The 14,292-nt window shown below is 37.9% G+C and overlaps 1 protein-coding gene across 1 annotated transcript in view; it reads left to right on the top strand.

Moving 5' to 3' along the window:
* b4galt2 (UDP-Gal:betaGlcNAc beta 1,4- galactosyltransferase, polypeptide 2) overlaps positions 1–14,292 on the top strand; it is a 174,696-nt gene that overhangs the window by 84,468 nt on the left and 75,936 nt on the right. Inside the window, exon 4 of the mRNA XM_044218874.1 lies at positions 1,613–1,729. Within this exon, the coding sequence (XP_044074809.1) occupies positions 1,613–1,729 (117 nt within the window). The remainder of the gene's footprint in view (positions 1–1,612; positions 1,730–14,292) is intronic.

Raw genomic sequence — 14,292 nt, 5'->3', positions numbered from 1 at the left:
GTGTTTAGCATATTTTAAATAAAGTACGTATCCTCACACATTTTATTATGGAAACCCATTTCTGCCAGTATAAGAAATAAAAAACGAGAAGACAAGAAGTTACGCATAGTAAAAATTTTAATTCTCACTGTAAGTCACAATTATGAGCTAGTAAGTAAAAATTTTGAGTCACTAAGTCAAAATGTTAAGTTACTAAGTCAAACTTTTTAGTTACTAAGTCAAAATAATGATCTACAAAGTCAAAAATACACATATGAAGTCAAATCTATGAGATACAAAGTCAAAATTATGAGTAACTATGTTATAATTTTGACTTACTACCTGATAAGTTTGACTTAGTAAATCAAACTATGAGATACTGAGTCAATTTTTCATTTTTATTTTATCATGTTTAACTTTTCATCTATTTTTCCTTTTCTTTTTTTCCACAGTTTTGTTTATTCAAATTTTCAGGGCATACATAGATCAATAGTTAAATGTCAAGTTTCAGTGCCCATTTCTGGACAGGTAAATGCTGGAGAGATAGAGAGATAGTAATAGTGATAATAAAAGACTTATACTTGAACTTTCTTGAACTTAAAAAAAATATAAAGTAATAATGATAATAAAAGTAGAAAATAGATAAATAAATAACAACAAGGATGAAATTGAGATAAAAAAAATAAAAATAAGAATGAAATAAAATAAAGAAATGGTAATAGAGATACTAAAAATCTAAGTAAAACTTAATCAATAAAAAAAGATAATAAAACAAAAATACAATTTTTTCAATAAAGGATAAGAGAGAAGAATCTGTTGTCAGGCGCGAGTGGGTCTGAATTTGAGGAATCTGATGGAAGGTTGATGCCTATTTTCCTTTTCCTGGCAGACATGGACTTCCATATTTTCTCTCAGTATTGGAATCCATTTATAAAGGCAAACCAGAACTCTTTACAGAATAGTGGTCACTATTTTCACACTAAATGTAGCATCATATTTGGTTGCCAAAAAAACAATTTGTCTATTTAAGTGTTTGAAGTCTCTCCTCTAGATAACACTTCACTGAGGTCAGGGTGCTTCTTTTAGCAGCAAAGATTACACCAAAATAGGTGTACTCATCACAATGCTTAACTATACAGAAACCAAGGTCAATTTGCTACCAGTCTTCATCTGAATACAAAATTACCATGAACTTACGTGGCAAATTACAGTTCAACCTTGGGCTGTTTGGACAGCTAAGAATGATTCAGTTAAAGCACAGAGATACAGGATGTCCTCAAATCTGTCTCAAATCTGCAATGCCATTGAGAGCTCCTTCCTTGAGCTGCTCAGAAACAACTATATGTACACTGTGACATTAAATGGAAATTATTTTCTGGTGCAGAACAGTTCACAGTAGGATGAAACAAAGTTCATTTAAGCATAATTTCTCAAACAAACACTCTCTAGAGATTTGAAAGACTGTCTCATAATCTCGTCAACAGAAATGTTGCACCATGGCTGATTATACTTTGCCAGCATTGATTTAATTATGCATTTGAATGGTTTGCCAACTGATAGAAATGTGGTTTTATATTAAATGTTCCCGTTGGATACAAACAAATTACCAACCTAAACTATCCTTGTTGTTTAGGTGGCCATCATCATCCCGTTTCGTCACAGAGAAAACCACCTAAAGTACTGGCTCCACTACCTCCACCCTATCCTCAGACGGCAGAGGATTGACTACGGCATCTACATCATCAACCAGGTAGATCAGGCGAGACCACCTCGGCCTGAATGCACATATACTGTAAAGTAAGACCAGGACCCTCTGGTTGCATCTACCCATTATTTTCATCATGGGTTAATCTGAGGATTATTTTTGTCATGAGAATTTGTAGCATAAATTTGTAACATAAAGTTTGCATGCATGTGAAAGAAAATAGTGAGGACTATTAACTCATAATTACGATAACCCTGATATGACATGAATGCAGCATTAATACACCTGGGTCTCTGAGTTAATTGATAAGCCCTGCCCACTACCAGCCAGCCAAAAGAAAGAAGAAAAGTAATAATGAGCTTACAACTCAACCTAACATAATCAATTAACTGTTAATAGCTGTCAGAGCTCAAGGTGATGTCTATAAATTGCTTGTTTTGTTCAGTTATATAAAAAAAAGCAGCAAATCGTCACATTTAAAAAGCTGGAACCAGCTAATGTAATTAATAATTAATTTTGTGGCGTTTGACTAATCAATTGACTAATCGTTCCAGCACTACCAGGATCTCTTCCTTACTTCACAGAGTATTATCACGTATCACCTCCGTCAGCATTCAAAATCTTCAAATTGAGAAGATTCAAATGTGATTGTCTGCTTTCTCAAGCTCCAGTATGAGATGGGATGAAAAGTAGGTCATGGGCAAAAAACATTAATATTTTTTCTTGCAAAGTTTTATAAGAAACTGTATTACAGGCCAAGGAAAAAGGCTTTAGGTATATCTTGTTGCAAGCTCAAATTACTGTATGACATGAACTAGACATGAACTACATCTGTCAACTCATGTTAAGTTCTGAGTAGTGAAAGAAAAATTAGAACACTGTTGCCACCATCAGGTATTTCAATTCACTAATATGGTGGGAAAAAGTCTATTACTGCATGTAGAAAATGAGAACAAGTCAATTTGCAGGTGCTGAAACCCCTAAAGGCTGCCCTCCCTCTTTTCCCATCCCCAACTGGTCTTCATTGACTGTTTCTTCTTCTGACAAAAACCCATCTGCAGTCTAAATCAGCAACATAGTTACTTTCACTGCACTCGGTTCAGCAGAAGCACAAGGAGCTTGATTTTCTAAGCAATGTTGTGAGTGTGTGTGAGTCTTCCACGCTGTGAGAGTTCTTCTTCTACATTATCAGTAATGAGCTTTCCTTTCTGCCCTTTCTTTCCCCTGTGGGCCTTGCGCAACGCCTTAATCACTCCTCCTGTGGAACAGACCTTTGGTTCCGCCTGCCCTGCTGTGCTCTGCTCTTGATATGGCTATGTTCCAGTGTCTTACTCTCTTGCTTTTACACACACACACACATTCTGAGCATCTCTGAATCTTTCTTATCTCAAAGGCTGTTAGCGAGGGTGAGGGTGTGTATAGCTGTTAGAGTGGGAGCAACATTCAGAGCATTTTTTAACCTAACCTTCCCTTTCATTTCTCTAGGAATGGGCTTGGCTCAACTCTTATTGAAATTTTCATCACTGCTACGAGACTTTATATACTTTTACTTTATCTTCAGTTTCATCTTGAGGCAGTGTAGCTCAGAGGTCTTGGCATATGCTGTGTAGTTTTAATCTGACCTATGACTGGTGTTACATTCATTTAATTTCTATTTCCCCACTCTTTCTCCATCTTTGATGAATCTGAATCTTTGGAGGTTCTACAAAAATGAATAATAATAATGAAACAAAGTATCAAAGTGCATTACATGGGGGGGAAACAACATTAAAACAATAGAACACTGCAATTCACTAAAACCAGGCAAATTAAAGTACAGAGAATAAAATAAGAACAGTAAAATAAACAAAGACATTTAAACTGGAAAAATAAAACTTCAGGCTAACATTAAAAAAAGGCTTTTTCTAAAAGAGGTTTTGAGAAGTGATTTAAAAGATGTTACTGATTCTGCAAGACACTTTCTGAAGACTGGAAATGTTCTGCCTCTCACATTAAAAGAATGACTATAACAATTACTTAGCATGTTAATTTGGATGAACCATGTAAGAAGTTTTACTTTTGTTCCTCTACCAGGAAATCAGGTTTAGCTAAAAAGCATCGTCCCTTGCTTAAGGACAGTTTTGTAGTGTAGACTGTTGGTGGAGGAGGTTAAATCCTCACCCCTCCAGCTGAAGCACAGTCTACTCATTAAGCAAACTGCCCCGAACTGTATCTCTTTTCTTTGAGACATTATGTCACGTTACACCATGAGGTAATATGATTTTACAGTCGACAGCGACGTCATTAGAGCTGCTGTTACATCTTCAACTCTTTCACCTGCACTTCAAACCGATACAGATTCGCTGCCTGGCTGTAATTATCTGTATAACTATCATCATTTTCACCACTCTATGATTCAGAAGTTCAGAGAGGACTTTGTTTGAAGTGGAAATTACCCTCATGTATTAAAGTAAATGCATTTGAACTTGAGATTTTTAAAACCCAGATATATTATCTCATGTAACCAGCTATGCAGGGGCATTGTATAGTGTGTTTAATTTCTGCCTCTCATTTTAGATTAACTGACCCAAAGATTATCAGTGATTTAAATACCACAGCTGGAGGTATCGACTTCCACTACAAGTAATAATGACTGCTGAGAGATCCCCCTCTTTAAAACTAAAAAAAAGACTGACTCATCAGCAACTGCTTAAGGGTACACAATCTGTGGAGAGCCAGCTGGATATGACTCGTGTAGCGTGGCAGGTAGAACAGGAAAACAGCTGGCTCGTGTAGCATAGCAGGTAGAACAGGGAAGCAGTGTTGCAGAGATCAGAGAGCACACGGTGGCTGCGATCACCGGCAGGGAATGACTGTGGCAGGGACAGACAGGGTTACGCGAGATATGACAGAGTAACAAACTTAACTGGGTCGAGAAGCGAGCTGTGGCGAAGGTGTCGTACCGGAGTATGGAGACTATCTGGCGCTGGTTTTGAGATAGAGCCAGATAGATTTACTGTGGCGGCTGATTGGATGATGAACTTCAGGTGTGCCGGTGATCCACAGCAGGAGTGAAAACCAGAGAGCCCCGACCAGGCCAGTACACACAGCGACGAACAGAGGATTGACAAGGAACACAGGGAGAGGAGAGCACACAAGGATAGGGAGAGAGATGTGGCTAACGATGACATCTTGAAGTTAAGTTTTTTTTATTCAGCAGTTGCTCATCTAATATTATCTTTGTAATTTTGCAATTGGCCCCAAATCTGAGCACTGCTACACTTTTATTCCCAGGATTTATGTTAGGATTGAGCTCTAGCTGCATGCTTCCTCCCAATTTGTTCGGTAGTTTGAAAAACTACAAGGTTTGGAGCCTGGATTTATAACTTAACCGAAACCGTGCAATGTTGATACCACCCATATTAGAGTTTGATAATCTTGCCGACAGCTGATCATAGAAGCTTGATATGGCCCCAAATTATGAGTGAAAAAATCTGTACCCGAGTCAGGCCTGTTTCCTTGATTAAAAAAAAAAAGGAAACAAAACCTTCAGTGATCTTTGCTTTTTTTTTTATTAAACTTGTTATTTTGATTCAAGTCCTCAAACCTACCTGGGTTCTCTTTAGAGAGGTCAGGCAGGACACATTGATACTTAAACTGCCAGAGCTGAGGGGAAGTCCCAAAAAACAGACAGTGAAGCAGGTAGACTACAGACAGGATGGACAAGTAGGCAGCTTGAGAGGAGCTGAATTAAAGCGACAGAGGCGGGATTTTGATGACAAGAGGTCCTGATGTATTTGACACGATGAGCGATTAAACCTTTACACCCGATGCCACTTTGAGGGGACGATGGAGAGCACTTCTTTATGGTGCTCGCTCGAGTGTTAAATGAGTGGAAGTCTGGAACCTTTTAAGGAGGAGGATGGCGGTAGGGGGGTGAGCAGTGATAATTTCCCCCCCCCCCAGGCTCATCCTTGCTAACAGATAATGTCTGTCATGTCTTTAGAGTCAAACAGTCATTTTGTGAAAAGAGAGGCCCATTGGAGATAAAAACAAATGTCCTGGGTACACCTTCACTTCAGGCACATGCACGCAAAGCCACTAATGCATGAAAAACACAGGCTATACTGAGGCCTGCCCAAGTGTATGAAAGCCTGCCTAACTAAGGCAAATTAGACCAAACTGATATGTATTTGAAACCTGACACAAGAGTCAGAGATACAACTTCACACATATCCAGCTAAAGGTGAGAATGGCATAAACAGAAAAAAAGAATATATTTCAACATAAACTGTTACAGTATGTGTTGTCTGTTGTGAATGTGTGGAGATTGGCCTGGGCTGACGTTAGATTCCCAGACTGAATTATCCCACCACATTTTTAAAAAGAGTTTAGTTTTAAACTACGCTCATTTACATTTCAGTCAAGGCTGAGCTTTCATATTGACTGAAAATTACAGACAACATTTCCCCTCCAGCTGCTGTATGTACTGTATAGCAACCGAAGCTGGTGAAGAGAAATGCTCTTTAGAATGTGATTTATATAGGAATACACCGATTGTGAAATTCTAGGCAGACGGCAGTACTGATGTTTAACACAATTTGCCTGATAGCTGATGCCAATACTGATGTTTTGTTATTTATTCCTCTTTAGTGCCAGGGAAACAAAGAAATCTTCATTATTTAAAAAAAAAAAAAGAGAATTATTTTTTAAGTCATTCAAGCCCTTCATTACACTCTTTGAATGAGCATAAATTCAAATTTATGAAACCACCTTTAATATAACCTTCACATGAAATTTTTGTAAAATAACTTCCAAAGCCTTTTTAAGCTGCTATACAACAAATAAAATTTTGTCAGCGCAAAATTGATGCGACACAACAGATGAACGTCGGCCACTGCCATCGGTGAATGTCATCCAATTTGCCGATAGTCAACAAGGCGAATATCGGCCAATATATATTGGTGCATCCCAAGATGATTATTCTAAACAAGGAGTTAGTTTAGCGTCTTGATTTAATTCTTTCTAAACAAAATTTTGATTATGGAGATTTATTCTCCACCTTCCAAACACATTTGTGATAAAATATTCTTAACTCAAGGTTCACTCACTACCTTTTTTCCAAGGCTTTCAACCATATTTCCTTCAGGGAATGGAATTTGCTATTCACTTCCTTGTCCCCTGTATCTTTTTAGGAAGGTTGTCATTAAACAGAAATATACAACCCTTGTTAGCAAGTGACGAGTGTCATAAGGGTGTCACACAGGGAACACAAGGGAATAGGACCCAAACGCAGACTTCAAGGCAGAGCAGAGGCCGTTCAGCCAATTTATTATGAGTGAAGGCTTACACGGATAGTCAGGCAGGCAGAGGTCCAAATCAGGAAGGCAGTCCAAGACAGGCAAACAAGTCCAACAGGAAACAGGCAAGGTACAAAATCCCAAACAGCCATGCAAGGGCAACCAGGAACAGACGAAACATCCAAACTGACCACAAGGGAAACCACGTGCAAATGCAAATGACAAACTGACACTGAACAAAGGAAAAAAACCTGGACTAAATACACTTAGGTAGGGGAAACAAGTAGACACAGGTGCAATTAATCAAGGCGGGGCCAACAATCTAAACTGGAGAGAAAGCAAACAAAGACAGGAAGTAAAACAACAAGACACATGAGGAGAGGAGAACATTACAAAATAAAACAGGAAACAGGACAAAACCCCAAAATAATGACACAAAGGTTTCATACTTAGGTCACTGAAAGTTGCTGAAGAAGGCAGTGGAATATGGTTGAAAGCTCCTGGAAAAAGCTAGGAAGTGAACCTTGAATTGAGTATATTTTACCACAAAAGCAAAAATATTTCTAAAACATTATTTAAAACTTATCACAAAGCCTCATCTTCCATATATTAAATAAGGCACCTTTGAGGCTCCAACTAATGATTAATCTGACTAATCTTGTTTTGAGAAACTGTCTATGTTGTTTGGCATTTTTGCTTAAAACCTGACTTGAACGATTATTCGATTAGTCATTTAGGCTCTAGGCACTTTATTGTATTTGCTATGAAATGGTATTATAATAATGATTTATTGATAAGGGCACAGGTCAGAAGTCACATCACAGTCTCCACAAACTGCTTGTCATTTACTATTAAAATTGGCTGAAGTCACATGAACATTGCTTCAGGTTGAAGCCTGGTTTCTCTGCTTGCTGCACCATCCTGCCACCCTTGTTATGCCTCAGCTGGACATTTTTAAGCAGCTATCATCTCGCTCTGAAAAGTGGTGTTGCTGGTGAGGTTCGGTGAGTAGGCGTTGCAGAGGGATCATGCGGAAAGTTATATAGCAACCTTTCTGTTCTGCCCCGCTGCTCTGTGTCCTCTCTGCCTGCCGAGGACCGGGGACAATGTTTGTTTGTTGGCCGTCAGCTCATCATGTAAACTGGAGAAAAGCCCAGAGAGAGGCAGAGAGAGGGACAGAATAAAAAGAAAAGCAGGTGAGAAAGAGAGAGTGAGGGAGGTAGGTGAGTGACGGAAGTGATGAAGAAAGAAGAGCCATCTGCTGTTATGATTTTTATGAGAGCTTAAGGTCGATATAAGCTGGATATCATTATTGATTTATAACATCTAATACTGCAGCTATAGGGGAAGTCTATCAGGCAAAAGTCTCTCGTTCTTCTCGTTTCGCTGATATCTGCAGTGGTGGAAGAATAACACAGATCCTGTACTTAAGAAAAAGTACCAGTACAAAAAACAAAAAAAAAATACTCCTTTACAAGTAAATGTCCTTTATTCAAAAAGTATAAAGGACAAAAGTACAGAAGTATTATTAGCAAAAGATACTTAAGTTATCAAAAGTAAAAGTAGTGGTTCTGCAGTGAAATGGCCCCCGTGACTGATATATTATCACATATAACATTATTAGATTGTTATTACTGATTCTTCAATGTGTAAGCAACATTTTACTGTTGGTGGTCGAGGTGGAGCTAGTTTTAACTACTTTATATACAGTTATGTTGTTTAATTTAGTGGTTCCTAACCTAGGGTCACAAGATAAATCTGAGGGGTCTTGAGATAATTAATGGGAGAGAAAAGAAGAAAAAACAAAGTGCTGCTTCATAATTTTGCATTCATCCTCTGGACTTTTTTTCTAATCTTTTTGAGAACTATTGGATACTCTTTGGGCCTTGAACAGTTAATAAAATAAAATCATATGAGAAATTTAGAGGGGAAATGTCTCTTGCTAACAACTCATAGACATGTGAAACGTGACAAAGGGCCCCAACACTGCTTTTTAGAGGTCACAAGACAAAAAGGTTTGGAACCACTTTACACATCAGATCTTGGGGAATACTACTGCATATGTGAAAAAAATTGTATGAAGACTTTTGTGGCCATTCCATATACAAAATATGCACATTCTAAATTGCTAAAGAAAAGGTTCCTTTTGAGGAGGTGCCTTTGAGTCTAAAGTAGTCTTAGTCTCTATTTTCATGGCATTTTTGCACCAGCAGAAAATCGAGAGGGGAAAAAGGAAAGCAGGATAAAATGCAGCATCTGGTGTCAACACACACAACAGTATAAGCTTCTGCTGGGCCCCTTGCTGCACTAATCCACCAAGATATGACCCGCTACCCCCTTTCTCTGTCTGCCACCCCTCCAACCCCTCACACACTCACACACTCTCTCTCAGACTTTCGAGGTTACTCCTCTGCATCTGTCTAGACTCTCAGGTTGTGTTGTAGAGGAAGAAGAATCCAGTCAGCCTTTACACAGTTTGTTTCTTCTTATACACGTCTACACTTCAGCTCCAGCAGTGTCCGGCACTGAGTGGACACCAAAGGATCAGGATGGATTAAGCTCTGTGTATTTCTGTCTGTATTGGTTTGGGCTTTATGGTGAAGGTCACATTAAGGCAGTTCATTGGTCTTGGAATGGCCAAATAGGCAGCCTGTGTGTGTGTGTGTGTGTGTGTGTGTGTGTGTGTGTGTGTGTGTGTGTGTGTGAGTGAGAGAGACTGCCAAAACACCACCTCTGCAATTTTTTTCATATTTCAAGAGACTCATTTAATGCCAATAAACTAGTGCTTGTTTGCTTTTTTTGTCCAAGCCACACCCCAAAACGTAAAACATTTACAGTTTATTATCACAAAAAAGGCTGCAAATCCTCACAACTGACAAGCTTCAATCAAGGATTTTATTTGGCATTTTTCTTGAAAAAAGACTTAATCAACTGTCAGTAGTTGCAGATTATTTTTCCATGTCATTTTGAAGTCTACTAAATCAGTTAATCAGAATCAGCATTATTGGCCAAGTATACAAGGAATTTGACTTTCATTTCATTTTGTACTTCATACAAACAAATTTTATTTCTATATTCAAAGAAAATTGGATCAGTGCTTGACATTATAAGCAACAAGAGTCTATTCATACTAATTTTTGCCCAAGAATACTTTTAAAACCAAAATATTTTTTCAATAAAAGGGACAGTATAACAGAAAATGTAGTCTTTACATTTAAACATTACATTATATCACACTTTTATTAACATCATTTTCAAATAAATGTCACAATGTTATGAAGAATATTTGTGTGACAATCAATATGAATCAGGTAATGGAAAATGTATGCATAATCACATAGAATAATCAAATTGATGGTCAATGGATTGCACTTTGTTTCACAGTGTTGCACCAGACACTATTTACAAATGTATTTAGACTCAAGACTTAAAAAATAATACCATGATATTACCATATTATCATGATATAATTAATCTGAAAATCAGTTATCAGCTTTCCAGGTGTCCCAGATCAGTTTAGAAACACCAGTTTATGTGAAGAAGCCTTTGAAGATGACTTAAAGAGCATGAGGACATCACACTGCCATGGTGCATAAAATAACTGACCCTATGGCAAAGGACGCTATGTTCGTCTTTGTATTTGTGAATTTGGTAACGAGTTTAAGTTTGATGTATAGAATGAGTGTGACAGGAAAATCAATCCACCAGCATAGATTATTCAATCCATGGTACTCTTTATCTTTAGTTGGTATTAACATTTTTTATTCAGGTGATGGATGGAACAAAGCCTATTTAATTATAACATTCATTATTTTCTTATCTACTTGGAAAGGGTGCAGGCCTGCGTGAGATATTTAGACATAAACCTTTTAGAATAAAGAAAAGGCTGTGCCAGACCTCTGATTTTTTCTGTCTTTCAGTCTCCATTTCTCTCTCTTTCACTTTCACCACCACTCTAGCCCATGCATGGTTAATGCACTTTCTATCTTCTACTACTAAAAATTGAAAGTGTTAAAAGAGAGAAAAGTAAATGAGGGAGTTTTTGTGCAGCTGACCATGGAATAGGGTATTGATCTGATGAGCAACAACTCTGTTCCTGTCCTCATCCTTCGCCCCCTCTACCTTGCTCCCTCTCCAACTTTATGTTTCAGTGTTTGTTGGAGCATTGTTACTGTTTTGTAGAGGAACTGTACAGTAAAATAATGTTCTCATTCGCTTTGTACCCTTCAAACCCATTGAGTCCCAGGTGCAAGGTGTTTGATGTGATTGCGTTAGCCTGTGCTGTGATGGATTATAGATTAGGCTGCAAACTATTTCTTTCCTCTCACAGCGACTCAAACCTCTAGTACTGTTTTTTTTTTTAAGTTAAATTATTTGCAGCTTCTAATTGCATTGTACTAAATTCACCAACTTTTCGGAGCACTTATTGTCAAAGGTAAAATTAGCAAAATGTGGGCTGTGTACATGACTGTAGATGCAGATATCCATTAACACCATCTGCAGTGGATCGTAGTGAGATTAAAAACTGTGTGACCCTTTTCCTAAAATGGTTATCTGACTTTTTTGTAGAAGCAGAGTAGGATTTCTGGCACAACTTCACCTACTTCCAAGGTGCATGGAGAGAAGGGAAAAGGTCTGAAGAGGTCAAAACTCCAGCAACACTTGTAGTATACAGAATAACTGTCTGACAATAAAGTAAACCCCAAATTGGTCGATCCTGATTCATTTTCAAATTGGGCTGAATTTTTGCCAGATTGGTTGTTGTTTGATGTTCAATTTGAGAGCAATTAATCATAGCTGTCTTGCAGTTTGAGTAGTTCCACGGTCCGATTTAGCACAGGCTGCTGTCAAAAGATCCGTTATAAACTGTAGTGAGCTTATTTTAATATGATTGGAGTGGTATTTTACATGTTGTGGCTGAAACTGTAACTCAGTGGCGACTAAGACTTCGCTACAGAACAGACGGACCATATTGTCTGCATCTTCCAGACGTCTGCAGCTACTTTTAGAGTAGAATTGCTTAAAGTAATCTACCTTTCTCTCTTTTTGTAAACACGGTTGAGGATGTGGTTGTCTTGTTTAAATAAGTTTTATTGGAATTGTCACTGTACAAAAGCGCCTGGGGTTTCCCTGCTTATGCTCAGTGTGACCACCACGTTGTGACCGGTCGATTGATCTGTACAGTGTGAGCAGTGTGAGTCACACATTTTGGCCATCCAGAACAGCAGATTAAAATGTGTAGTGTGAGTTAATACAACGCACAAGATTAATAAAACCGCAGTTTTACTTTAGTTGAACGAATTAAGTTTATTGTGTCATGCAACTACAGTATGTCTAGCCTGCTTACAAGACACCATAAATTCATATAGGCCAGATCCAGAGTGCTACATAAAGTACATTTTCCAAACAATACTATAAAAAAAAGTCCATAATGAAAACATCTTTCACAAACAAATCTTCAGACCGTCATAGTCTACAACAACATTCATAAATCACTATGCTACAATACTAGAGAGTTCAGAATAAATACTAATTAAATATTCTATCTTGCCTTCTTTTCCTGGCTTTTGAGACAAAGTTAGTAAACTTAAGCACATTAAAATGAAACAACCTGTCCATTTCCAACAACCATTTTTGATCATCTGTACACCATAATTTTCCAGGGTTTTGTCAAACCATTTTGTGGAAAATTAACTCAATCATCAAAGTTTGTTCAGTACAAAAGACAACAGGACTCCTAAAATCCCTAAAAAAAGTTTAAAAATGAAACTCAATTTAGCCACAATAATGATTGATAAATCACAGACCTGTCACACACATTTGACAAGCTCAGTATACACATGCATCTTTTGTAAGTGCTGGTGCTCCTTGCAATATAAATGCAAAACATTAGTTGCGTGTTTACTTGGAAGTGCACAGACGTAATTTGAAGCATGGTGCAACAGCAAATTGACATTTCAGCATTTTAGTGATGCATAATTTAATGTGCCTTTCTTTCCTCAGCTTCCCCTTCAATCAAGCGTCCATTAACACCGAGCTATTGAGACAGGAAAAGACAGCGAGAGAAAAGACAAATATGGTCCCTATTCGCACATTAAACTACTACATAATACAGGATGTGAGGCTGTTATTTTACTTACTTTACTTTTTATACTTATAGTTAAAGTTCTAGTCAACTTTATTGTCCCAAGCGGGCAACAGGAGCTGCAGCAAGCGTACAAAATAAATACACAACACTCCACATAGACTTAAGAGTAAGCAGTACAAGATGTACAAACATAAAATGTGGAGGAACTGACTTAAACTAATATTTAGAGTATAGAACAGCCTTTCTGAGGCAGGTTTGGATGTCATAACGGCACACACTGTACAGTAAATGTAAATATACACACTGATACAATATATTAACAAGAGATGCATGTATATGTACATCATCTTCTGTATCTTCATCATCTGCAGGATGCAGGTTTACTCTGTAAACACTTTAATTTAAACAATTTTCAACTCATACACTCCAGCATTAATGAAAACACCACAGTGTTGGTGGCTGTGTAAAGGTGTAATATCTTAATAACATGTTAGGGTTTTTTTAGTCCCTCAAACTCTAAAATCACCACCTTTTCCTTTTTATTTCTTCACCTCCCTTTGGACAGCAGCCCTTCACCGTTCACTCTTTCCTCTTGTGCTGTCAGCCTAGCAGCCAAACTTGACGACCTTGCTATTCAGAGAGCTGAGAACAGCTGTATGAAACCTTCTAACCACCTTGACAAGCCCTCGTTAAAATGGCCCGGAAATGCCACTCTGATTCAAACCCATTCGTTGCTCGGCTGTTCCCCCCCCCAGCGCTCATCTCCAGTCTCACACTGAAAGCCTCTGCTGTTTCCCTCCTGCACACTGATTTGGCAGAAAAGGCCAGACAAATTAATGTTTTCTTTCCTTCTTCCTCATAAAGGTTACAAGAAAAGATAAATTATGAACCTACTCCCTTGCTTTAATGGTGATTGAGTAGATTTTTGTTTGCCTGTAGGTGGCTTCAGCGGCTGGTTGAATATCGCTGATATTCTGCAAAAAATAACGTTTGCATTTGTGCTCGTCTGAAAGGCAATGGCAGTTGCCTGTAAACAAATATTTTAAAATACAGACTATTTCACAGTTGGAACATTATATTTGTAGACAAGTTCATAGATGTCGGATTTCCTTACAAACGTGGATCTTATTTTGAACTTTTTGTGGTGTTGAATAGGGCAGGGTGGTGTTCTTTTGCTCACAGCAAAATGGGTCAGAGTTTGGAGCCTTTGTGTGCGAAGTTTTGATGTTTTTCCCCTTGTC

The sequence above is a fragment of the Siniperca chuatsi genome, linkage group LG13 (assembly GCF_020085105.1).
Source record: "Siniperca chuatsi isolate FFG_IHB_CAS linkage group LG13, ASM2008510v1, whole genome shotgun sequence".
Classification (NCBI taxonomy): Eukaryota; Metazoa; Chordata; class Actinopteri; order Centrarchiformes; family Sinipercidae; genus Siniperca; species Siniperca chuatsi.
The sequence above is the reverse complement of the archived record's forward strand: the minus strand, read 5'-3'. Positions and strand labels throughout refer to the sequence as shown.